We start from the raw sequence: 27,748 nt of genomic DNA on the forward strand, positions 1-27,748 counted from the left end.
CTTCATAAAATGTGATATAAACTATTCGAATTTGCTTCGAAATTCACTTAGACCAAATCACTATTCGCTTCGAATTCGCTTCGGACCTAAAATTTACTATTCACACAAGCCTAGTGGTTTTGCCTGTGTTACGCCAAACGACGACAGGATACGACAGCATACAACAGCTTGATACACACTTGATATCACCATCAAGGCTCTTGAAGAACAAGAGGAAGAAGACTTCTCCTTGGCGCTCAATATGCCACAGATGGCTATGCTATACGTGGTTTTGCCAGCGTTACGCCAAGCTACATGAGATGACAACAACATACAACCGCATACGACAGTCCGGGCCCCTAAAGTGCTCTGCACTTAAAAAATTTATTCATGCTACATGCTGTATTTCATTCACCATTACAATGGACCAATGCTGAACTCACCCATTTAAGACAAATTGTAGACAGAATGGCAGAGTGTGCCGTAGTGAGTTTTAGATTACAACTTTTGGAGCAGTTAAGATTGCACTAACATAAAAATTATGAACTCACCACGATGGAACTTACCTTTGGTGTGAGAACGGTTATTTGAGAGCGAATGTCAGCAATGGGCGATGAAATTTTTATTCCTCTGTGTTCCTGCAAGAAAATGCATCAAGCACAGCTTAACTCGACAGAACAGTTGCATAGGTAAACAATGCGCAGTTCACAAGGCAAAAGACACAGCCTACGACAGTCGCTGCAAATGGGGAGTCTGGTCCTAGCACTGAGCACAGGTAGTATGTACCTCGTTGATACGTTCCCGCTTAGTACGATTTCCCATCTCCTACGCTCGCAATCGCGAAAACAAAAACTAACCCCAATAGAGCTACGTGTAATACGTTCCGATTAATACGTTCCCGGAAAATACAATTATTCGGCAGCATCGTTAACCTGCCAAGAAATTTGTTCCGGAAGATATCTGGAAGCTGTCACTTTCGGGGACACTTATCACTTTCGCGAGATCTTGCATATCGTGTTTTACCGCATTGTTACATGCACTGCGCAGAGTTGAGCTTGTTCAGCCGCTAGCGGCACGGTAATTTTCTTCACAGAAGGGGGCGAGTCGCGCGTGATCGTATCCCGATTGCGTATGCTCAAGAAAATCGCTTCAGCTCTTCGGCAAACCTAGCCACATTATTCCAAGCAGCAATGCAGAAAGAACCGACGCTCATGCGGCGCAAAGTTTCGTTTGCTGTCACAGTGGTAGCAGTTCTTTACGTTTACACTGTTTGTCCCAGCATTCGATTTTGCAATATCCGGGTTGTCTCGGGATTTCAACACACGTTGAAAGAAACAAACTTGAAACAAACTTGAAGAGCGCACACGACGAAGACGAAACACATTCCTGTTGTATGTGTTTCATCTTCGTCGTACGTGCTTTTCAAGTTTTCCCCAACAACTAGTTTTAAAATGCATGGATAAAGCTAATCAAACTTACCCCTCAAGAACAAGCTTCGTGCTCAAGAGGAAACTACTAAAAGTATATTCTTTACGTTAAAGGGACACTAAAGTGAAACAATGAATCGGTTTAGATTGATAAATTATACTCTGAGTACTCTAATGTTTTTAATTTCACCATCATATGTTTATTAATTGAGGAGAGAATCAAGATCAAAGCTTCATTTTTAAGATGTTGCGCTGAAATCTTTGCGTGTGACATCACGGATTTCAAAGTGCATTACTCATATTTTGTCGACACTTGCTCAACAAAATTTCCTGAAACTTTGTATGTTAGGTCTGTGGCCCCCTAAGAGGACAATATACCTCATTTTTACTGATTAAAAACTACGTAGAACCTAGTAGACGCTCTTAAAATCTATGATCTCATGGTGTTTAATGTGAGAATTTCAAGGTGGAGTCGCCACCCTTTTATTTTTGCGCATTTTCTTGCTTACCAAGTGTCCTCTTGCGGCAAGTGTGATGATTTTGGAATTGTGAAAAAGCCCCACATTTTTTTATTTTTGCGCATTTTCTTGCTTACCAAGTGTCCTCTTGCGGCAAGTGTGATGATTTTGGAATTGTGAAAAAGCGATGTACTAATTCCGTTAACCAACAACAGGCTATAAATCTGGTTCAAACAAATTGCAGCTGCATGGTTCAAAAAAGAAAAAGCTGGTGTACAAAACATGGACACAAGACAAACAAAAAGCGCAAAGTGTTGTCCTTTTCATTCCTCCTGTGTGAGTATTGTACCCGTTACTTTTTCAAGCAATGTCTGCCTACCACGTTGATCAGCTTTATGATGCACTGAATATTAGCAAATGAGCTTCCAAAATGTTTCCGCTCTGCTGACCACGAGCAGCGTAAGTGAACTGTCGCACCTCAGCGCTAGTGGTCTTGTTGATGATTGCCACAGGTGGAAGTGGAGGTGACTGGAGTCCCCCTTCCAGCTCGGTTTCATTGTCGTTGGTGACCTGGTCAGCCGACTCGCCGCTGTCACTGTGATTCAGCCTAGACGTGTCCTTCAGGAACTGGTCCAGAAAGGACATCTGCGAAGAGGGTCGCTCCAGGACTGGGATTGAAGGCATCAAGTCATTAAACACAGCCCGAAGGGAAGTGTTTCTATGGCAACTGAACAATCAGTCGTGTTCACAGTGTGGCTCGTTGGGAGATTCGTACATTACAGTAGAACCCCGCTGTTACGTTCCTCACTGCTGCGTTTTCCCGGCTGTTACGTCGTTTTCCGCCGGTCCCGGCATAGCTCCCATAGGATACAATGTATTGGGAACCCTGCTGTTACGTCGTAACTGTCGGACCGTTCCCGTATGATACGTTGCGAAGTGCGCTCGGAGCCGACCGAGTGACTACCAAAGAGAGCGGCCATGGTGCATTTTCACGCAGCTTGGCCTCGTTTGACCGTAATATTAGCCGCATGAAAGGCGCAAGCAACAGAATCTTTCAATTGATGCAAACAAAAGCATGGCCTTCGAGATTCAAATTGCAAAGATGGCGTCTATGACGTAACTGCTCGCGAAAGCAAGGCCTTCGAGATTGGCATTTACTATTGACAAAAGCATAGCCTTTGAGATTTGTATTGCACAAACATGGCGTGTATGACGTCATTGCTTGCGAAAGCAAGGCCTTCGAGATCGGCATTCACTTCTGCCATCGCGTTGGCGTAGACTCATCATCATCGTTATTTGTCGGAGAACGGGAGGAGTTCGAGCTGGTTGGAGCTCGCATGGTCGTGCGTGCGGTTCGCGGTCGGACTCGCTGCGCCGGTCGTGATTGCATGTGCTTAGTTCTTTCATGCCTACAGCTGTTGGTGTTAAAAAAATCACATGCGTTGATTACATTTCTGTGGATGAGGCCGTCCTAAGCTCCGCGTTTCTATCCATCGACTAGATCGCGGCTGAGCGTGCCAATTTTCGTGCTGCTCGTAAGAATTGAAATAAAATTCTGTACCACTAAATATTTTGCCGTTTTTCCTGTTTTTCGGCTCTTACGTTTCCCGTCTCTTACGTTTATTTCCTACGGTCCCTTCAAAAACGTATCAGCGGGGTTCTACTGTATAACATAGCACGATACAGGACAAAAAGAAAAAGAAGTGCAACGAAGAAGCAAACATTGACAGGAAGGGCTTCGAAGCCTTTCTATCACTTTGCCTGCCTTTTGCCTGTCTTCTCTTTTTCCTGCTTTCACTGGCATTGTACGACGCCAGAGTCAGACAAGTGTTGATTCCACCACGCAGGACAAGCCTGCAAACCACTTCAGGTCAATTCCACGGACCATGTCAGATTTTTCCAATAAAATTCATGGCTTCTTACTACACAGTGGTAAAAAAATTCGTAAACAGGGGGTGGGTGCTCGAGCCGACGTTTCGAAGAGTGGACTTGTCTTCGAAGACAAAGTCCACTTGTCGAAACGTCGGCTCGAGCACCCACCCCCTGCTTACGGATTTTTTCATCGCAAGCTTCCGTCTTCCACTTCCTGCCGTTTACAGTGGTAAAAAGTAATTTGATATTTTGGATCTAGGTGCAAGCAAAAGGCTTATTTGGCACAATGGTAGTCAACAAATATGGACACCAAATACAGTAAAACCTCGTTATTATGCACCCACCTTACACGTAGTTCTGACGAATCCTCGACTGCGTATCCATACAGCCCAATGTAATCGCCGACTGCTTAACCCCTTAACTGCTTATGACAAGCTGAGCTCGTCATGAGAAATTGTCACTTTTTTGCTTATGACGAGCTGTGCTCGTCATGGCTCTTCAGCAAAGTTTCAAGAGGCTTTTGATGAGCCCAGCTCGTGAATCGGTGTTTTCCTATTTAAAACATAGATGGCAGCATGGGTTCCATAATCGGCGCTTTTATTGAACGAGAGTCTGCACACTAAACGTACAGTGCCGTGCTTTGAACGCTACCACAAGGACGGTACTCTCATCTAGTGTGTATTGAACTGTTAAGGAATAGCACACTTTGTCCACGGGAAGTCAAATGAAATGCATACTTTCTGGAGTTGCAAAAATTTCTTTTGGAATACCAATCAAGTGCCCCAGGTATGAGGTATTACCAGGCTCGCAGCCAGGGGGGAGAAGGGTCTAGCCTCCCCCCCTTCCCCCCCCCGAAATTTTGATGGAGGGGGTGTTTTACCAAAAATGAATAATGAAAATATGTTTTTCAAGGCCTATGGCAAGTGGGCCCCCCGAAAAAAATTCCTGGCTATGGGCCAGGGTATTACATGACGGTGCGAAATATGGTGAATAAAGCACATTTGTAAGCCGTAGAACGTTTTCACAAGTTTTTTTTCTGTTTTGAACATGTTACTGAAGCACTTCCTGTCATTAAAAAATTTGGCAATATTGGAACAATTTTTCATAATTCAATCGGCACTTAAAGGGACACTAAAGAGAAGCAATGAATCAGTTCAGATCGATGAATTGTGCTGAGAACTCTGTCATTAATTTCGCCATCATAGGTTTTTAATAGAGGAGAAAACCAAGTTCAATGTTTCATTTTTTAATTTCGCGCCGAAATCTCCCCACGTGACGTCACGGATTTAAAAGTCTATTTATCATATTTTAGCATCATTGGCTGAACAAAATTAACCCAAACTTGGTATGCTAAGTCTATGGCCCCCTCAGAGGACAATGTACTCCATTTTTACCAATCAGGAACTACGTAGTCCGTAGTAGGCGCAGTCAAAACATGTGACGTCACGTCGAATGGTGTGGAAACTTCTAGGTGGCGTCGCCACCCACATTTTGTTTTTGCGCGTTTTGTCGCTTCTTAAAGCGCCTTCTTGCAGCAAGCGTGGTGTTTTTGGCATCGTGAAAGAGTACTTTATTAATATGAGAAAAATCGTTTTGCTCTTTAGCGTCCCTTTAAGGGGTTAAGCAGCAGTGGCTCTACAGATGCCTACTGGTTAGTGCCTTCTGTGATCACTTATTGTCACGTAATCATTCACTGTACACCTCAACTCACAGTGTCGCTGATGCCACAATGTGCAGCAACAGGTATTTCACCCTTCTGGTAAGTGCAGCAACTGGCATTCAAAAAAACTGAGACTTCGGCGCAAGTGCAGCTCACAGGCTCAGGTATAAGCATTGAAAAAGCATGAAGGCATCATTGCGGCCACCAAGCACGCCAATACGACTTGTCACCGACAATACTGTCACAATAAGCATCTTCACCTATCTGTTTGGCCATGTGTGTGTGGTGCAGCACTGTTGGCATTGTTGTAAGCATACTGCACAGTTTTGATAAGTTACAGCATAAATGCACCGCGTCACTGCTGCCTCCTAGTGCACCGTGGAGTAGTGGTGTGTATCTTGCTTGCAGAAACAAAAGCAGCTTGCCTTCGCAGCATGGATTCAACAAGGCACTTGCTGCACCCATGCAGTCAGAAGTGGAGTACTAGATACGAACACTTTCACAGCAACTGCCCTGACAGTGAAGGCGAGCTTAGTGGGTGATGTGATGTACACAACCAGCTAGGGGTGATCGGCTCCACACGGTGGGTTACCATGTTTCAAATAAAGCAACAACGGTTTTCACTCAGTAGGAGATTGCAGTACAGACGCAGTGCACACATATACTGGGGAAAGCCAAACGAGTAGTCTGGCCACTCTACCACACCACCATAAAGAGAAGTATCACTGATACAACTTATGCCTCTTTTTTCATTGGACAGAAGCCTATTAGTGATACTTCTGTTTGTCTTTTTGAAAATGAGGTGCAGCTCTTTGATATGTCACTGTGATTGCAATTTAGCAATACTGACGCACGCATTCTCCTCACTTCACCTTTCGAATCAACAATTGAAGTTTAGTTGAACTTTTCTGCTTCCTCCTACTTCTTTCTCAAGTCTTTGTTTCCTACTTTGCGTTAATATGTATCCCTTTGATGTCAACCAACTTGCCCAGCAACAAGTCTTACTTTAGACAACATTGACTGTGGCACTGCATTTGTTTCTTCGTTGCTGGCAGCGACACAAGTCAGGAGATGCAAATACGCATTTTGTCGTTACTGCATACTACCTTTTAGTGTACACTCATGCTGTATTCCCAGCATGTATATATCAACGAGGCTTTACTACCACAGAAAGCTTTATAGATGTCAACATGGCATTCAGGATAAAAATTATCAGGCTAGTTAATAACAATTTTTTATAGAATGTCTTTCCCTGTGAGCACATTGGGGTACTATAAAGAAGCTCTTATGATAGACTTCCGACAAGCATGTGTATGTTTGCCATCCTTCAAGCTAAAAAGATGTGCAAGGAAGATCACGCCCAATAAGACATGAATGACTAAATTGAAGTTACAGTGAAGACATTCAAAGACTTCTTCACTTGAAATAAGTAAAGTCTGTCCACCATAACTGTGCAGTGCATCACGTGAAAGCTGTTTAAGTTACAAGCATGGATGCTGCTCTTCATTTTGTACGCGGTTGCGAGGAAACAAATTGAAACAGTAGGAAAAACTCACATCCATCTCCTGCAGCATCTAAGCGTTGTTGCAGGTCCCGGATTTGGGAGTCCTTCTTCGTAGACTCCTTTCGGAAGTGGTCGAGCTCCTGCTGCAGCTTGCGCTGCTCTCTGGACACAAGATCAGGATTAATTTCGCCAATGCTTCTTGTCACATACTTGTGATCTATGCTAAAGTAAATGTAGTACATAAAAGTGCTTTCTTTATTTTCATTGTGAGGCTATGACTCACTTATTCTCTAATCAGTGTCAACAACTCACGAGCAGTTCACACCTTAGATTGATTAGAATCAACCTCAATGTACCGTAGACTTCCGTTAATTCCACTCAAATTAATCCAATCTCTCAGTTAAATCAATCTCAACCGAGGGCCCCAGCTGTACATTTCTACTGCACCAAACGCTCGTTATTTCAATCAAAATCAGCCTTCGCTGAGCCATTTCAACTTGGCTGGTTATCACACACACCTCCGGGCGCAATGGTGACTATCATAGGTATGATTCCAACAACGGTTCCGGTAACGGTCCAACATTGCAGCACTTTTAAGAGAACAGCGAATGCTTCAGATATTTGCGGTTGAAGAATGGACACGGCGAATTAATGAATGTTATGTGTGAGTGCGTGTTCAATTCAGTGTTACAAGTGCGTAAAAGACTGCCAAATGAGCCAGCAGTGTATTTTGTTCTTTTAGGGCTTGGCCGTCGGCTACAAGCCATGGCTACCTGGAATAAGGAAGTCACCCACCTCTGAACAAAGAGAATGCGCACCTGGTTCTAAAATAAAGTTTAATTCTCTCTCTCCTGCCTCTTGCTCAACCCGCCGGATAACTCGACCGATTTCCTCAACCCCTTCGATGTCGAACTAAATGGAAGTTGACAGAAAAACAGTCTGTCTCACCTTTAATCTCTTTTGTCTCAAGCACTTCCAGGAAAAAAAGAACTAAAAGAAAAAAAAACATACTAGCAAGGAAACTATGGAAATTTCCTTAATTTTACAAATTTTCAGCTTATGATTCTCAGTCCTGCATTATGGCAGCCTCAATTAAGGGTTTATGAGCAAACTTTGCAGGCACTGCATTAAAGTGATTGTCGCAATAAATGTAAATAAAACAAACGTGGTCAGTAGATTGTCCTTCTCTAGTAACAGCACATAATCATTAGAATGAAAAAATCCGCAAACAGGGGTGGGTGCTCGAGCCGACGTTTCGACAAGTGGACTTGTCTTCTTCAAGGCTGGAATTTGAAGAAGACAAGTCCACTTGTCGAAACGTCGGCTCGAGCACACCCCCCCCCCCGTTTACGGATTTTTTCATCGCAAGCTTCCGTCTTACCCTTCCTGCCGTTTCTTGGATAATCATTAGAAGTATCACTTCTACTTTTAGTACGCAAGTCATCTGCATTTAATTTGCATTCCCCATTGCACAATACCCTGCAGTGTCTGCAGAACATTTTAAATTTAAAGAAGTTACCTGTATTTATAATACAAAGAGAAATGGGCCCAGTAGAAGCTTGACCATGCTTCAAGCATTTTCTAATCTTGGACAAGTACTAATATTTCCTGGTACAGGGCATAGACACACAAAATGATTAAAAGAAGAAGAAATACAGGTTCTGTTTCAGTTTGAATGTATGAAGTAGGCGCTTCGTGCAAAAATGGTTCGTCACGAAGTCATAAACGACATGCACACAGACATTCTTTGTAGCCAAAATGACGAAAGTGAGTTCTCAGCTAGTTTGGACACCTCCACGCACCGATGGTGCATTGCAAAAGAAAAGGCGAAATCCCGATTTATTGCCCAACGAACGACTCACTTCTGCTGAGCGACCAGTTCGGCACGGACACGTGTGAGCTCTTCACTGACAGCCTGCTTGGCCTGAATTTCACTCTGCAGGTTGGACTGCAGGGTCAGTAGCTCCATCTTCTCCAGTTTCTGGGAACGTCGGTTGCGCCAATTCTTGTCCTGCATTTCAAACGATATCACTTGTACCTCAAGCAGAGCTCGTCATCATCCTCAGCCTGTGCTTTGATCAGACCACTGCCGGCCTCTGCCAATCATCTCCAATTTGTCCTATCTTTTATATTCAATTTTATTTTCCCATCTCACAAAACAGATGAGGGGTTGTATAGAGGCTGCCTGCTTGACGAGTTTACAAACCTCATGTTCAGCACGAAGGCAGTACCAGAGCTAGAGAAGGACTCACCAAAGAATACACAAGACAGCAATACATACACACAGGTAAATTTAAGTCATGTTCGTTAAGTACATAGTGTGACGTTCTTCATGAGAACAGGAAAACAAATCGAAATCACTGAGAGCACAGCTACTGTGGAGGGAGGGAAGAGGCATTCGTTTCCAATATTAAGTCGACGTGTCGGTCTCACCAGGTCTCTCTGCTTTCTGCTGCTTTCTTCCTTAGTTCTGCAAATTTCCTGAGGTTCCTTATATTATTACTGATTTCTGATTTAAACATGACACTAAGGTCATATTTATCAAGGTTGTGTACTTTAATCACTCTAGAGTGACTAAACACAGCTGCACTCAAATGTCGGCACGATGAGTTACACACAGGATACCTTTCCTGGATTAGGTGAATGCGTTCAAGGTTAGTGAACGTTGTAGCACCCAAAACTACCTGGCAATAGTTTAAGGGGACACTAAAGGAAACAATGAATCGGTTTAGATTGATAAATTGCACTCTGAGAGCTCTAATGTTGTTAATCTCACCACCACATGTTTATTAATAAAGGACAACATCAAGGTCAAAGTTTTATTTTTAAATTTTGTGCTGAATTCTCCGCCCGTGACGTCATGGATTTCAAAGTGTATTTTTTGTATTTTGGCAACATCAGCTCAACGAAATTTCCTGAAACTTGGTATGTTAAGTCTACGGCTCCCTCAGAGAACAATGTACTTCATTTTTACTGATTAGGACCTACGTATGACCTAGTAAACGCCATCAAAATCTCTGACGTCACAGCGTTTGGTGCAGGAGTTTTAATGTGCAACCACCACCCCTATTTTCTTTTCGTGCGTTTTCTCGCTTACCAAGCGTATTTTCATGAAAACAATGGTGTTCTCGGTATTGTGAAATTGTCATTTACTAACATGCGGAAAATCGTTATTCTCTTTAGTGTCCCTTTAAATGTGAGTTGAATATTGAGCTGTAAATCAGCATCTTAGTTTGTGTGGGAAAGATACTATATTGTAAATTATTTAAGACAAGTGATTTGAGCTATTTTGTTTGATATGTGGTTAACATGATGGTCCTACATAACCCCCAGGCATTTGAACTGCTCCACTATTTCTATGGGGCGAGAATTTAAAATAGTATCTTCACGCAGCGAGATCAGTTTATTTTTCGACCGAAAAATGACAGCTTTAGTCTTACCCCCATTGATCATCAATGAATAAACTGGGGACCAACCTTGAAGAGCTTTTGTTGCTCGAGCCGATTCCATTTCATGCCTCCGGACTTCTGAATTTAATTGGCTTCTTTTTCCTTCCCTCGGTCCATTGCTCTAAACGACCACCGGTTGTTTGTCCTACGCATAACTTTCCTTCGCTTAAAATCAACTAGAATATCAGCTACACCTGTCTGACCTACTACACCTACTGCCTTGCAATTTTTTAATGTTATGCCTACCATCTTCCATTCCATTGTGTGCTTCGTGGTCCCCAACTCTTGTCTCTCTCTCTCTTTCGTTCTTTTAATCATTCAAGTTTCAGCCCCATATGTTAAAAGAGGAAGCAGAGTTCAAGCATTTATCATCATCGTCATTATTATTATTATTATTATTATTATTATTATTATTGGGTCATTCCATGCCAAGTGTCCCAGACGTGGCGCTCGCACATAGCAGATTTTGCTGATAAAATTTGTGCCTTTTTCCTGTGCCACATGGAGCATTGTGGCAATACATATTTGCTCGAAAAAATGTTTGACGATCATGGCGCCCCCTCGAAGTTCACTTGTGTTTGTTAAACTGTGCCTAATAGAAAGATGTGTATAAAATCTATTTCGGTGTGTTGAGCTTTGAAACCACACTTGCGCTATTACAGAGGTTGTGTTTCACTGCCAGCTACATATTTTCAAAAACTACAAAAATCTTTAAAGTTCATGATTTTTTCCTCATCTAATGTTAAAACGTTACATTTGGCTAAGCAGTGAAGTCGGAATCTTTTCTGAAATTTTCCAGGAGGTACAAGTTTTCGAACGAGAACTAGCAACCCGAACATGTGCCGGTATGGGAAATTCACAATCACCAATAATATGCGAGAGGTGCTTGACATCACGTAAACAGTCAACTGCCATTGGATGGGTCATTTATGCATATTCTTGCTGGGTGGGACAGCAATGGCTGCGGGTGGAGCTGACACTTATTCATAGGTTGTAACCGACTACAGTCACTGGCAGCAACCAAGTGTGCCAACATATGAGAACAAAGAAAATGCTTCATGCCACTGTATTCTTGCTCCCAGCAGCCCTTCGAAGTACGACGCCCCGACCCCTACCTCTGCCTGACAACTGGTATGAAGCATGGCCCCCTCTACCCTTGCCATCCGCAGGTTGTGTCGGTGCAGGTCTTCCTAGAGTCAGCAGGCGTGGTCAGGCTTGCTACCTTGTGTAAGCCCGAGCCCATTCTCTACCTTGCAAGCTTTGAGTACAGCAGTGTTGACAGAGTGGCAGTACAACACGACAGTACACGGCTGCACGAAAGAACAGCGTACCGCAGTAGGCGTGGGAAGACCGCTCATCCTGAGGTAGTCCAGTTCTTCGGTCATCTTGGTAGCCAATGCCTGGAGGTAGCCGCGAGCATCCTTCTCATCGCTCACCCTGGTAATGGGACCGTAAAAGTGCAGTTATGAAGCGCAAATGCTAACCAATGCTTACACACAGGAAATCAGTCATTGTACGACAGTTATATGAGATAAAGCTGCACCCACAATTTGCAGCACGCAGCAAGCTGATGAGCAAAAAATAAAAATGATTCTACCATGGCCTAAAGGCTCACAGACTAAGGTTCTATGCATTTATATGTGTTTAACTGATCACATAGGCTACTTATTTTTCTGGCTGGTTATCAGTCCTTTCAAGGTTATGCAGAACATAGCAAAGCAGTGTTTTGCACTACAAGACCAAAGAACAGTTACTTCACGTTGTTGCAAGATTACTTAGCAGTAGCAAGACCACACCCACCACTGAATGATCTCGCTGATCTGTGCCTCCCACTGGGCAACAGATTCCTTCTTCGCCCTCAGCTGGCCAATCTCGTCCTCCAGGCAACGGCGTTCTTCCAGTTGCCTCCGCAACGTCTCTGCAAGCTGGAAGGAGAAATGCTGCTTATACACCACCAGGTCATCAACAGTGCTAATGCCATGCCGAAGAATGTTGAAGGGATCGACATTGGGCAAGCAAACGAAGCCTCAGCCAGGAGCCAACTTTTTTTACCAGGGGATTTGTCTTAAATGAAGAAAAGTCTTGTTGGAAAACATTGCTCTCGGCTTCTTCCATTCACGCAATGTTGAGCATTTTGCCTGAATGGGATCCCTTAGTCTCGTTCAAAGAACGTCACAGTGCGATTCAGGAGTTGGGTGAAGCAGGTGTTACCCCACAAGAGCCTGTGTGCGTCACCTTGATCTGTCTGTATTCACAGTTGCCCTTGATGTTCTTCAGTATGCCTTGACAACAAAGCTGAACCTTAACACACAGCTACATCCCTTTGGTAACGTAGAACACCTACACCTGGTTACGGGATCACGAAACTGGCCACAGACAGGAAGGAAAAACAAGCTCAAATGGACAAATGCTTCACTGGATGAGTGTGAAGCAGAATGCAGGGAAACGCTGCAGCAACTGTGATAGTGGCAGTTTTGCCGGTCAAATGGACCCACTGCCATTCCTCCATTACCCCAGCTTCCACTGCTGGGGTCTCAAGGAGAGAGACAGTCGTACCAGGGTTTGGTCACTCGGCTTGCACTTGATGGATTAGAACAAATTCTGCCATTTTGTTCTAATCTATTCGGTTGTGAGATATGCGAGCAACATGGTCCAATAGAAAGGTTATTCCACAATTACGGGGAAAGGTGCTCCAGGGGCCCGGATACTGAACAAAAATAGGAGAAAATGACAAAAACGTTAAAATTCTACTCCGAAGACACGACTGTTCCAATAAACAGAGTTTATTTCACAATTTTGAACAGTTGGCTGTATTTCTGGAGGGTTGTTAGCACGGGACAGGTGCATGCCAGCACGAGCCGTGGTGTCAAAGTCACCGTCGCAGATGCAGGCTGCACGTTCTTTTTTTTTGTCCAGTTACTTCCCTCTCTCCACCTCTCCTTCACATCCCACTCTCTCCTTTCCACAAAGGCAGTGAAACGTGCCCCACTCTTGAGGGGCTCCACCCCAACCGGGAGCATTGCTCGCTGCTGGTGCCGTTCGTAGTGGTTCTAGGAACCATAGTAGGAGCTGAGCTGGTTGAGAAACGTGGGTGATGGCTGGCACGGTTGGCACACCCGTTTCCAGTGACATTAAACTTCACCTCCTCTAGTTCACGGTGTGGATGCTAGACGTGGCAGTTTGTGAAAAATACGGTAAATTATTATTTTCCGCTAGTTTCTGTCCGAAATGAAGGTTATGTGTAACGATTTCAGCACCCATCTTTCAGTTTGGCTGAAGATATCGGTGGCAAAAGTTTTGTTCAGTGTCCCTTTAAATGCTCTTCGAGGCTCAATACAGTATCATCCAAACAAGGCACGACCTTCACAGGAAGACTTGAAGTGATCGACAGTGGCCAAACAAGGGCAGCTTTCAGCCTGGAGACAACCTTTGGACAAAGCCGATTGTCACAAACACTGACTGGCCGCTGTTGAATGAAGAGCTGTGAGTGGCAATTTTCAAAGTAAACAAAGGCACGTACCCTTTCCCTTTCTTCGCTGAGCTTGTGGACTTCCTCGCGGAGCAGTGCCTTCTCTCGCTCGTGCGCTTTCTTTATCTCTGCTAGGGTCTCCTGGTTCTCAATGGCACTGAAACAAGATCACTTAATCACAAATAGCCAGAAATATTTGACCAGTAAAGGAAACAGCACAATGTGACCTTATCCCATCTATACATCAGATGTGAAAAGGCCCCTGAAATGGTTATTTTGAAGTTGTGTTAGTGTTTAGGCTACAGCATATATCAGATCATTCGCGCCATAAATTAAGCAATGCACCTTGCATAAAGGCACCTACAAGCAATAGGCTGTTACCCTCCTTCTTAGCCCTGCTTTCCTTCTCAACTCCAACGAGCTGTCAGGTCCATGCTGGTGACTGCAGCGCCTACCGCCACCATCACCAGCACGTGGTTGAGCTGTGCCAACTAGCTCACTATAGTTGAGCCAGTTGGCGCAACCAGTTATTATTAGCAATATTTATTCGCAACAAATCAAAGAAATTACCCGCGACATAACCCTGAAATAAAATTATATCGGTCACCCGTGTGACATCGCTCGCCCAAGCAACGTGCCATGGGCAGGAGCAGCTAAACAGAGTCTGCTGCTACGATCTGTAGCGATTTGCAGACTTAAAGCCTTATCATAAATTACACATTGTACGCAGAGGGCTTAAATCAGTTTGCTGATGACCCTAAGGACTTGCTGTACCAGCTCAATGCGTTTATGCAGAATCGTTAAACCGTTTCAAGGTGCCTTTATTAGGACTTAGTTTAACTATTCATCAGAGCTCTGAGTATGCCTGCTGGTCAAGCTTTCTCACTTGACCAGCAGTTTTAGAGGAGGGCAGGTGGTGCCATTCATTGAATGTATTTGGAGTAAAGGAAACATCAAAGAATTTAGTATGGGAGGAAAGGACATGCTTTGTGTTGGTGATACCATCTGTTAGATACATACGTCGATATTTTATATATAAATTTATAGTACTAGTAGTGAGAGCACTGAAATTTCATTACAGTTTTCTTGTTGGAAAAATCCTCACACATGCACACAATATTACAAGGCAAGCCTTGAAGTGATAAGAATCCTCAGGGGTAACTGCCATGATTTAACTGCCTCCAGGATAGCCCAACGAGCTGTTCTGCATTACGACAAATGGAAGCCAGCAACCGTCCCATACAATGCTATCACATTAAAAAGGCTTTAGAAGTGAACACCGAATTTTAGTTATTTCTATGAAAAAACTGCAGAGCCTATAACATTAAAATTAGTTGTGGAATAGAGATGTAGTGCACCTGACACAGGACACTAGGAAACATGGGACACACACGTAGTTTCCTCGTCAGGTGCACTGCACCACAATATGCTACACCGACAAGCCCAATGTGAAGCATAAAAGGGAGGTTATGAAGTTCCCAGTACTTCAATGCACATTCGTCTCCTGTGGAGCATATTGGTATTAAGAGCTAGGACTCTGTTTACATTCAGATGATCTAGTTATGTTTTTTTTTTATAAGCAGCTAGCTAGCTCTGACAAGATGTTTCCAAAGTCTACAATGTCACAGGTGAGCTGGTGTGGGAAATCCAACATGCTGCTGCCACCAGGCTACAGTTTACCAATCCATCCTAACTCACCATGCTTTGGCTTACATTAAAGGGACACTAAAGAGAAACAATGAATCGAATGATTTAGATTGATAAATTGTACTTTGAGAACTACTATAATGTCGTTAATTTCACCATCATAGGTGTATTAATAAAGGTGAAAATGAAGTTCAAGGTTTCATTTTTAAATTCGCGCCAAAATCTTCACGCGTGACGTCACGGATTTCGAAATGTACTTACCGTATTTTGGTGCCATTGGCGCAACAAAATTTCCTCAAACTTGGTATGTTAATTCTATGGCCCCCTCAGAGGACAGTGCACTTCATTTTTACGTTTAGGAGCTATGTATGCCCTAGAAGGCACCATCAAAATATGTGACGCCACGGCAAATGGTGTGGAATCTTCAAGGTGGTGTCGCCACCCACATTTTCTTTTTGCGCGATTTCTCGCTTACTAAGCATCTTCTCGCAGCAAGCCTGGTGTTTTTGGTATCGTGAAAGAGTAGTTTACTAAAACGAGAAAAATCTTTTTGCTCTTTATGTACCTTTAAGACAAACCTACTTGCAATTCCAAAATTTTAGTCGAGCTTATGTGGGCATATCCCTTGAGGGTCAGGTAGAGTATAACAATTGTTCATCAGCGATATGTGCTTTTTTTTGCTACAATTAAAAAAAGAAAGGAAACGTTTTGTCCTTATAATCACTAGTGTCGCACAATACATGTTGTGTGCCCTCGAAATCTTGCATGCACATGGTCGATGCTGCACTATGCAAATATGGTGATGCTTAGGCAGCATGTTGCCCACCCCTATAACTTGCCGAACACGAAATAAAGTTGTTTCTCTCTCCCTTTCTCTGATTTTTTTTTTTTTTTTGTGAGAAGCTAAGGTTCTGTATTAAGAAACTTTTATGTGCACGAGTTAGCATTTGTACAGAAAATGCACGAGTGCTTGACCAGCAGTCATGAAGAAGCCTCTGGTGAAAAGCTAAACTTAGTCGTATACATACATATAACAAAACCATAAAAAGTGTGTGATGATTCACTTACTTGTCATCATTTAACCGATCAATCAATAACTTCATACAGCCTTGTTTTAAATTTGCACACTACAATGCCTGCATTTCCATGTGAGGCCCCCTTCTACTGCATTTGCTCAATGAGCAAATGAGTCAACCCGCAAACAGACTTCAGCACACAAAAGTACAGAAAAGAAGATTTACCTTTCAACACGAGATTTCTCACTCTTCTCTTTTAGTAACATAACCTGCAAGGACGTGAACATGAATTACAGTACTCTTCTAAAACTTGCAAATTATGGCAGAAGAGCTACTTTCATAGAATCAGATCACGCTCTTTGATCTTTCCTAGCTGATCCACTAGAGCGTATACAAATGGCCTACTAGAAGCACAAACAGCCATAAAAGCTATGCAAGAACTTAAGCATAAAGCTGTGTCTTTACTTAAAAAAAGACATTCATTTTAATCATCAGAGTTCAGTTGAGAGAAAGTAGGAGGACAAATGCAAAGCAAGACTCAAATCCACATCTGTGCCTTGAACATGAGCCACAAGAAATAAAGAAAGCCAAGGGACAAACATTAGTCTTGTCTGCCGCATGTTCAGGCTGTTAGGGACCCAGACTAGTGTCATCATCGTATGCATATTGTATGCCCACTTCAGGACAAAGGCCAGTGGTCTGCAATTACCATTTTCTTGCATCCTATGCATACACACTTGCTTAATTCTCTGCAGTCCTCGTTCATTATCCCCTACGCATAAGCCTCACTGGTCGCTTAGTGGCACTGGTAAAATGCACTCATTGTGTGCTTGCCTTTTTAGGACATCAGTAAGCTGCTTATCATAGCCTAGGAATGCCCACCTTATGCATTCCTATCCATTTTCATTTGTCAGAAAATTTCAACCTTACGATCCGGGTAACCTGTGACTGCTCGGTCAAAACAAACCTATTTTTAAAGACCTTGCAGAGTTTCAAGAGGATTATAAACCTTTCTACACTGTCCACATCTGCTGGATGGTAACTACAGGGACAGCAAGGAATTTCAATTGCAAATGCATGCACAGGGCGTTAAGCAAGCAAAAGAGAGAAAGAAAGAGGTTAAGGAATGTGGTGCCCAGTTTGGGGAATAACAAGAGAGAATAGGGACATTGTGAGCAGACTCTGAGAGGAATGTTTGCCAACAGTCACAAGTGCCTGTACAGTCTTGTGCAGGGAAGAATTCTCCAATGCCAGGATCTTTCGCTCCAAAAGAAACCTCTCGTCTAGGTTTGAGAGTGCATTAACCCTTTGAGGGTCCAATTTTTTTGCAAAAGGCACTCCACAAATGTGTAATTTTTGTTATTGCTGAATTAAATTCTTCAGACAATTCTATTTCAGAAAAAAAATTTAAAAATTTTTTTGCATGACCCTAAAGTGACAAAAAGATAATTTTTGTTGTTACACACACATGGTTTTTTGTGAGTAACATCAAGCAAAATCCTAAAAAAAACACTTATTCGATTTTTTATAAATAAAAATTATGCATTGTATTAAACATAGCTCACAGACATACAAAAATACACTTGGGGAATAGTCCACATCTGAAGAATCACCGCTCAACTCCCTAGCAGCAGAGCAACCAGTGTGCACTTCCATAGCATAAGCGAACTGCGCGAATGAGCGCACGGAAGAAAATTGTATGGTTGTGGACCCATCCGGAAAGCAAAACAAGTGAAAAGGCTATAATAATCCTTCATCTTATCACTGCAACCATGGTGGCATCATTTGTGTAATTTAGCGCCGCACGGAAACAGATGTAATCGCGCCCCGGGGTGCAATAAACGAGAGAGTAACAAGTGGTCAACCTTTGAGAGATTAGACATCAGAAGCGATGGAGAGACATCGGCGCGTGAAAAAAATTCCACGTATTCCCGAAGTGTGGCAGCACATGCTAAGCAAGAGAAATGATAGAAAAAGGCACACATTTTAAACATACAGGCATGTCGTACATGTACAGCAAAAACCCTTTGGTGCCTGTTAGATGATGCCGTACATGTACGGCGTAAACCCTCATAGGGTTAATTGAATGTCAAAGGATGGGCAGTGGCACAGAAGGTGCTTTCTTTTCTCGTTACCTCTGCAAGAACTGCAGGCCACACTGCTGGCCATTGCTATAAGAAGTGAACAGGCATGTGTGAACATGACACCCAACCACAGGCGAAAGAGTAAAGGCTCGTTCACACCTGCGACTAGCACCGGTTGCGCGACCAAAGCAACTGGTCATGAATTGCCGCATTGGTCACAAAGCAACTGCTTCGGCTCCGTCACGCGCTGCTCAATTTTTCAGTCGTGCAACTGCAGTTGCAAACCTCTGAACCAATCACATGCACAGGAAAAGAATATCAGCTTATTTCATGGGCAATGGCAATGCAAGCCATACGCGAGCAATCGTGAATTTTGTGTGGTGGCGAGTATAAGTCGCTCGCAGGTGTGAACATCAATCACCTCGAGTCACTTTTTCATTGGTGTGAATGAGCTTTAACATTGTTTCATGATGGGAGGGTGGCAGGTGAGTTCACAAGCAAAGTTCAGAGAACATATTGCCAGCTGTAGTAGTGGGTGGAGAGCAAGAGCAAAGGCATGCAAAGGAGAGAAGTGCATATTCTTGCTTGAGGGTCAGTTCAAACTGAGGAGCCCGCTGCTTTGTGACAGTGGCTGCATCTCTAAAGATACGCTACAATGTGCGGGAGTCGGTGAGATCCATTGATGACGCACAAAGAGTGACTTGCCTCCTTGAGCAGGGCATCCCTGGCCCCATCAGCCTCTCGAAACTGGTCACGAATTGTGCCCAGCTCATTGGCATGCCGCGTTTGCAGTTGGATCTCCAGCTCCCGAAACTTCATCTCTTGGTTCTCCAGCTCATTCTTCAACCTAGATAAGAATGATGGAAGGCATGCCAGCAAGAATGACGAAAATCACACTTTTTTTTTTTTTTTTGCTTTTTATAGATGCGATTATATGAAGTTTAACCATAAGTTACACGCCAAGAAAGACCAGCAGACTTCAGCAATTGCACCACTATAATACCTAAGCTCATTTAACCCAATAGCAGTTACTCCACAACCTGCAAATTTTGCACAGAACTGCTGCTATCCTATGCAAATTCTCCTAACCACGTGCGACAAGAAAACCATGATGTCTCGTGGCAATGGTGACATTACTAAGATATCACAAAGACAATGACAATACTATAAACGTGGTGATGACATCAAAGATTGGCAACATACAACATGATATCTCCTGTCTTCAAGATTTCAGTCTGCACCTTTGCATTTTTGTCTTATTCTAGTGCGTGTGCATGTGTGCATATACATGTGACACATATGAGGCCTCAGACAAGATGACATGAACTATTTTTTTATATAGTGCATGTGAATGTCTTGTATAACATGTTATTGCAAGTAAAATGCACAAGCATGCACGCTGATGGCACATATGGCCTCCACGAGGTTTCATGCAAGAGGCTCCACAAACCAATGAAAACCACATATCTTATTATTACAAGTAAAAATATACGAAGAGAAATGGAAAAAGAATAAAAACAAAAAAGGTGACAATTTCAAAACTGAGCCAGGAACAAAGCGCAAGCGAAAAAATCCAGAGGGTCTCTTATGCTATCGCTACAATCAAGTGTTTGACAAACACTCTCGGAAAAAATTCCTAGGGTCTGTTACGCTATCGCTACGACGACACAAAGTCGAAAGCGTTGGTAACGGTGCATTAGAGACTGAAACATCATGTCAGAATCCAACTAAACATTTAACTCTTTGTGCCTCATTTCGTGTTTGTCCAGTCTTCTCTGGTGCTGCATACTTCTTCGGCCTCCCACACAATCCACTAGGCCCTGGCTAAGCATTTTCCATCGTGCACCCTCCCCATGTTGTTCTGTAGCCGCCAGAAGGCCGAGTCACGCCATTCACGTGCCTCAAGCCACGCTTGAGAGGTCACATGATATTTTTTTGTACCTTTTTGTGTAGTCACCGTGGTTTCCGTTCAAGGTCACAGTCACACGAGACATATAAGGCTTTAGCCTAGCAAACAAACCCACCTGGAGACCTCCTGAGAAACATCGTGTGCTGGCCGTCCAACCTGGCTTTTCTCGAGCTCCCCTTCGAGGTGGTGCACGTATTCGTCGCTACGCTCTCGTAACCGTCGTTCCTTCAGGGCCTCAGCTTGCGTCTCTTCTGCACGAGCTTCAAGCTAAAGCGGGGAGAGGATTGTTTTTTGCTTAGTGCAGGCTGACAACATGCAGTTCTGATAATTGTGAAGAAGTTGCAGTCACTGACCAAGTCAAGGCAACAAAATATGACAGACAGTTTGGCTGCACTGCCTACGGGATAGAATACAAAAGCACATTTTCTTAAACAAAACTAGCCATTTTCATGCACCGGGCTAGGCACTGTTGAGCCACTGATGGCCCAGTTGCTAAACAAACGCTGTGCTGTTACAATGCTGTTGTCAAATTGTTTTTATTTCACACATAGGCACGCAGGCATTGTTTTGCACAAGGTGAGGCATAAGAGACGAGTGACTAAGCAGCACAGCACACATGCATGTCATGTATGAAACACACATGCACAGCCTCTTTGCACTTTTCGCTGTATGAAGCCCTCCGCGGGAAGCCACTTTGGATGTATGAAGAAGCTTCCCACAGACAGAGGCAAAAGACAGAGGTTGATAGGACACTAAAAAGCAGAAAAAGATTCTATGGTCACACTAAGGAACCTGACCAGGAAACATGCACATGCTCCACGGTATCTGTTCTTTTTCAACCTTCATTGGTCAAAGGCTACAACATTTTCATTCACCTTGTTTTCTGACCCGATTGATTTCCGCTGAATTCTCACCTGTGAGGCATCAAATCATGATTGCTGGATCTCAGGTTCAACAAAATTAATTTTCTTAAATTATTGAAATCAGCTTTTTTTGTACTGCCGTATTCTCTGAACATTCTTGTGGCACTTTTTATGTACACTAAAATCTCGAGCAAGCACCTCCCCTTCAGCAAGGTGAAATTACCGGTAAAGTAGGGTGCTTTCCCAGAACGGCACCAATGTTCAAGGTGGCGTCAGCAAACTTTTCGCGCCAGACAAAAATGGAGTGCATGTGGAGATCCTCAGAAGTCTTCTCGCACTCGTTTGTGGCACTGCATGGGCACAGTGCCTGATTGGGGAGCAGGGCGGGAGGAGGGGGCTTTCCCGGAACGGCGTGGAAATCTCAAATTATAGCAGTGAAATTGGAGGGGGCGATTGCTCAGAATTTTATGACAATGATGAAGCCTTTGGCAACTATAGACGATTTTATGTAGGACACATTGGTGCCACCACCTAGGCTGTTAAATTATTATTTTATTTTTGCATATTACGATGTGAATTAATAAGGCCACAAAACGTGGAATGCACCAACCCAACTGTTTTCATGCGTGTGCATCTACCACAGCCCTGCTCGTTTAGTTGTTAAAGGGACTGTCTACCGTCCTTCATCGCTTTTCTGTTTCGTACCGCAATAGAAAGCGTACCGTCTGAGGTGTCCAACCTTGCAGCGGTTTCTCTGGAAAGTGAGTAGAAATTTTTGAAACAGAATTTTTCAATCTGCATTCGGCCTTCTTCCATTGCCGTGAAACATGCCCACAACACTGGTTGGTGGACGCGATGACGACTGTAGTGCCGGTAAAAAATAAAACTGAAAGCACATGAGATTTCTGTAGGATTAATTTATTTTCACTGAACACTATTGTAATGAACGTAACAGTCGTTTTCAGCGCGCTAGCGGTTAAATGAAGCTTTATTATACGATTACAGAACACTTGTTTTGCTGTAATCGCAGACTATGCGTTTATTTTAGGACTGCTACCGCAATCCGAGCCAAGTCGATTCATCAAAAAGAGACAATAAATGCGCGCCTTCACAGCGCAGCACATGTGAGACATCCTAATAACAATACAGCGGCACAGTACAACCAGCGCGCACAGCCGCATGGCATAGCGCATGAGTTGAAGCAAACGAAATCGAAAATGGCGCCGCAAGCAGCGCCAACAAGCACCTTTTCAGATGCGTGAGAAAAAAAAAAGAAAAAATTACTTTCTGACGCAACCGAAAGGTGCCTCAAGTGTGTAAAATACAATTTCAAGTTATACATGTTTGTTTTTAAGCAAAATGAGTCCACCTGCGAGGATTTCTTGTCCTACCAGTAGATTGAACCCCATTGCCGTTGGGTGACGCTAGCGGTCATTCTTTCACGATTTTCAACATCAAATTAAAAATATAATTCCTTTTCTATGGGGCAAAAGCACGCTCATTGACGCCGATGTGACGAACAATCTTCTCATTTTCATCACAATCAGAAAAATTTTTCCGAGCGGTAGACAGTCCCTTTAAAGGCACAAAACGGCAAGGTTACAGCACAATATGGCTGCACCGAAACTCACCCATAAAATAGTCCATACCTTGCATAAAAGGTTGAATTTCAATTTTCAATACAACGAAGTAAATTGCCAACTACACCGACTTCGTTACATCAAGGTGTAACTGTATATACAGTAGAACCCCGCTGATACGTTTTTGAAGGGACCGTAGGAAATAAACGTAAGAGACGGGAAACGTAAGAGCCGAAAAACAGGAAAAACGGCAAAATATTTAGTGGTACAGAATTTTATTTCAATTCTTACGAGCAGCTCGAAAATTGGCGCGCTCAGCCGCGATCTAGTCGATGGATAGAAACGCGGAGCTTAGGACGGCCTCATCCACAGAAATGTAATCAACGTATGTGATTTTTTTAACACCAACAGCTGTAGGCATGAAAGAACTAAGCACACGCAATCACGACCGGCGCGGCGAGTCCGACCGCGAACCGCACGCACGACCATGCAAGCTCCAACCAGCTCGAACTCCTCCCGTTCTCCGACAAATAACGATGATGATGAGTCTACGCCAACGCGATGGCAGAAGTGAATGCCAATCTCGAAGGCCTTGCTTTCGCAAGCAATTACGTCATACACGCCATGTTTGTGCAATGCAAATCTCAGAGGCTATGCTTTTGCCAATAGTAAATGCCAATCTCGAAGGCCTTGCTTTCGCGAGCAGTTACGTCATAGACGCCATCTTTGCAATTCGAATCTCGAAGGCCATGCTTTTGTTTGCATCAATTGAAAGATTCTGTTGCTTGCCCCTCTCATGCAGCTAATATTACGGTCAAACGAGGCCAAGCTGCGTGAAAATGCACCATGGCCACTCTCTTTGGTAGTCACTCGGCCGGCTCCGGGCGCACTTCGCGACGCATCATACGGGAACGGTCCGACAGTTATGACGTAACAGCGGGGTTCCCAATACATTGTATCCTATGGGAGCTATGCCGGGACCGGCGGAAAACGACGTAACAGCCGGGAAAACGCAGCAGTGAGGAACGTAACAGCGGGGTTCTACTGTATTTTGGGAACACCATCAGAAAAGAGACATTACAAGCCACCTATGGAGCAAATGTTGAGGAAAAAGGAGGTTCACTTGCCTCCCTTCGCAGCTTGTCCGCTTTTCTAAGGTCCTGTCGAAGGCTGTCAATCTTGTGCATTGCGCTCTCTAACTCCTCTTCCTTGTCACGTACTTGACGGGAAAGCTTCTGTTTCTGTGTCCGCAACTCTGACAGCCTAGCACAAAAGAAGGGACGAGCTAAGTGCCTGAAGAAACCAAGTTGACGTAGAAGCGACGAAAACGAGAATGCAACGTATTCATACTTATCGCTGACTTCTGTATACTCGTCCATGGCTAATTTTTTCTGTGCTATGGCATCCTTCAGCTCTTTGCTTTGCTGTTTTAGCCTCTCCTGGGCATCGTTTAATTCCTGTGAATACAGGTAACATTCCATCAGCAGACATAAAAACTCAGACGAGCAATCCATAACGCTTTGTAAGATGAACCCGTCAAAAAGTTTTGCTGTTGTGTTACGCTACTGACATGAAAATGATGATTCTTCAGTACTACGATATTCCAAAATAATGTATTAAATTCAGTGGCTTTGCAAGGTTCACTGTAATGAGGTTCTACTAAATCAGTAAGAACCAACTAGAGCAGAAACAATAGTAATAACATCATGGCAGTTTGGGCTTGTTAGTATGCCATTGTAAGTAAAGGTTTTGAATAGCACAAGAAAGGGGAAACAAAATCACCTTTTCAGTTACTATTCAAAATCCTTACTCACAAATGCTACATAGGAATATGCTCTATACTCGCGGACAACTTTTCTTGGCAATGAAGGAAAGGCTACGGCGGCGGAGCTATTGCACATGTACTGCTCCACGAAGTAGTCCGGTTCGGCGCGCACTTCGAATTTATTTTGTGAACCTTTCGTATCTCCTATGACGGCCATTTGATTATCCGAGCGGCCGTCACAGGCTTTGACAGCCATTTGTTAGTGAAATTCGTCACAAGCTCCCTCGGCGAGTCGTCGGAAAAGCTGGAGGGTGACGAGCGCTCACCTGATGACGAAGACGCCATTTTGTCTGTGAGGTGCACGTAAAAGGTGCGACGTTTTCACATCCGCAAAATGCGAAATGAGACTGCATAAAGTAAAACAAATATAAATATCTCCTTGGTGCACGCTGACCCTCTTTTCAAACAGCGCCCCGTAGAAAATAATGTAATGTTCTTTTTTTAATTCTCATGCAGAAAACATGGACGTTATTGCGGGACTATATTCATCAGCGGTAGCACATGCGTAGTTCGGCTCTGCAGCCTTCCCTTCATTGCCAAGAAAAGTTGTCCACGAGTATAGTTATACGCCTTGGCTGTTCTACAGTGCAAGAGAATCAGCGTGACTCGAGAGCACAATCACTCACTCGTTGCAGGTCTTCCTTTTCTACACGCGCTAGTCGTAATGCCTTGTCCAACTCCTTGTGCTTAGCATCCCCGACAGGGTAGCTCCCGTGAGAATTGGACAAAGACTGCCGCTGCTGCAGCTCCAGCTCCAATTCTGTTACATGGGAGACAAACAAAATCAGGCATCAGACAAGCTACGGGAAAGGTCGGTGAACAGTGTACAAGAGTTCTCCACAGCGGTTGCAAAACTCTGCTACGAAATTCGGACATGCCCGTGGACAAATTTGTGGAGAATAGTAAACTGACGCGCCAAGTGGGAGCAACGACAGAAAACATACCGCATCTCCACGATCGCTGCAGTCTTTGCCGTCACTGTGCGAGCTGCCACGGCAACAATTAAAACAAACACCTTCAAGAAAGGTCAAGCAGTTCTGTGACTGCAGCATCATTTACAAAATGGAAGCCGCAAACGTAAACACAATCTTAGTAGACTTTAGCGCAAAAAACAGGGACAAAGAAAGGACCACACGAACACAGAGCGAGTCTGTGTGGTCCTTTCTATGTCCCTGTTTCTTGCACTAAAGTCTACTAAGATGCTGAACCAACTCGCCCAACAAGTCACTCTTCTGAAGTAAACGCAATGCTGGCTTCATCAACGCAGCATTGCTCGTGACCTTGGAACATCGGGAAGGCGGGCTTCCCCAAGGATCTTATATTGGAAGTCACAAAACGGGCTTGTTGGTATCGCAAATTTTTTATTACTATGGTAGCACAAAGAAACAGGACACAAGAAAGGCAATGAAGACACAGTAACGCTGTGTGTGCGTCATTGCCTTTTTTGTGTCCTGCTCCTTCGTGCTACCATAGTAGTCAAAGTTCAGTGGATGAAGTCCGCTTAAGAGGGAAGTGAAGAATGAAGGGCATGCTCGCTCTGGATCCTCCAGTAGACCGAGTGTGAGGCCCGAGGCCTTGCCGTACGTACGTAGCTTCTTCCACTGCCTAAAAAAAAGCAGCAACGAAATTCAGAGTGCCTCTTGTCTTCTCTGCCCCAGAACATTTGCTGGTGGTGAACGAATGCAAAGGCAACAGTACGTGCACTAAGAGGCGTGTGATTCCATTTGTTCCTTGCGGGACTGGCACCGTCTAAAAGATACCGCTTTCGTGCGGCAGTGGACGTGTAGGCGGACCACTGCTGCAGGCGTGTCTGCACTCTGGCATTCTATGCTACACGTGTGCTTCGCAAAGGCAAGGATCGAGCAAACCAAGAAATTTTAGAAGGTTTAGCTATCAGCATTAACAAAAACAAATGTGTCAGCATTCCATCTGTAGCTCTGTCCCAGAAAGAGCTTGACTGCTTGGATGCTAATCTTGCACATGTGAAATGATGATATGTGAAGTGAAAAAGAAGAAGAGGAAAGAAAGAAAAAAAGAAAAAATCACTTCGCTTCTGTATTTTTTGTGCATGCGTGCATGTTAATTATGTATCTGAGCATCTAGGAGTAAAATCAGCTGATGTCTTTAAAGCTCATCCTGTCTATGTGTCTTATGTGTGTGTGTCTTTGAATATGCCCTTCAAAATGAATGACAGTGGTAAAGAGAACTTTGGTTTGGGCGAGTTGGTTCACGGTCGTACTTTCGGGGCGCAGTGCTGAAAGACGCACGAACAGAGACATATCAGCGCCCGGCGCATCTTCTATGTGTCTCAGCCCATGTGTCTTTTAGCACTGCACCCCAAAAGTTCGGCCATTGAGATAAGATGTAAAACACTCAAATGCACTGCCATAAGTAAAACACCTTCATCTCTCATTTATCTTGGTAGAAAGTTTCTCTACAAAAGTGCGCACACCTGCATTCCTTTTCTTGAAGGTGTTAACTTCATCCTGAAGCCTACGGACCTCCCCATCTGTTGATGACGTCCTCTGTAACACTTCGCTGCTTGAATTGGGCAGTCCTCTTTTGAGATCACCTGCAAAAAAAAAGGACAGCATATGTGTTCAAGGATCAAGATGTGCCCTGTGCATACAATAGTATATGGCAATGTTTTCAAGCAATATACAGTAGACTCTCGTTAAACGGAACCTGAAGGGACTAGGAAATTATGTTCCATTTAACAGGAGTTCCGTTTACTGAGAGGTGAACAGGGGTGCAGAATACAAGTACAAAACCAATCATATCGGAGGCAGCTGTTCCATTTAAGCAGCAGTTCCGTTTAACAGATTTCCGTTTACTGAGAGTTTACTGTACTGGCCATCAAATATTGCACATTTGAAGTTATTGGGAATGAAACATATTATGAAGTGTGCAGGGCTAGAAGCATCCTGTACTACCACTGAGGAGGTTTAAAAGATTACAAAATAAGGCCACAATTTACAAAGTACTAAAACAGAAAGCAAATCTGGA

The 27,748-nt window shown here is 43.7% G+C and overlaps 1 protein-coding gene across 3 annotated transcripts in view; it reads right to left on the minus strand.

Moving 5' to 3' along the window:
• Window positions 1-27,748, minus strand: part of LOC119374636 (serine/threonine-protein kinase MRCK alpha) — a 207,893-nt gene that overhangs the window by 58,809 nt on the left and 121,336 nt on the right. For all 3 annotated transcript variants that reach the window (XM_037644806.2, XM_037644804.2, XM_037644803.2), the window contains 14 exons: window positions 27,195-27,314; window positions 25,369-25,502; window positions 24,268-24,374; window positions 24,045-24,180; window positions 20,590-20,741; window positions 19,271-19,412; window positions 16,707-16,750; window positions 13,870-13,975; window positions 12,150-12,274; window positions 11,681-11,786; window positions 8,763-8,911; window positions 6,953-7,062; window positions 2,342-2,532; window positions 546-617 (listed from right to left, as the gene is read on the minus strand). In XM_037644806.2, coding sequence (XP_037500734.1) covers window positions 546-617; window positions 2,342-2,532; window positions 6,953-7,062; window positions 8,763-8,911; window positions 11,681-11,786; window positions 12,150-12,274; window positions 13,870-13,975; window positions 16,707-16,750; window positions 19,271-19,412; window positions 20,590-20,741; window positions 24,045-24,180; window positions 24,268-24,374; window positions 25,369-25,502; window positions 27,195-27,314 — 1,694 coding nt within the window. The remainder of the gene's footprint in view (window positions 1-545; window positions 618-2,341; window positions 2,533-6,952; window positions 7,063-8,762; window positions 8,912-11,680; window positions 11,787-12,149; window positions 12,275-13,869; window positions 13,976-16,706; window positions 16,751-19,270; window positions 19,413-20,589; window positions 20,742-24,044; window positions 24,181-24,267; window positions 24,375-25,368; window positions 25,503-27,194; window positions 27,315-27,748) is intronic.

Source organism: Rhipicephalus sanguineus, chromosome 11 (assembly GCF_013339695.2).
Source record: "Rhipicephalus sanguineus isolate Rsan-2018 chromosome 11, BIME_Rsan_1.4, whole genome shotgun sequence".
NCBI classification, from domain to species: domain Eukaryota; kingdom Metazoa; phylum Arthropoda; class Arachnida; order Ixodida; family Ixodidae; genus Rhipicephalus; species Rhipicephalus sanguineus.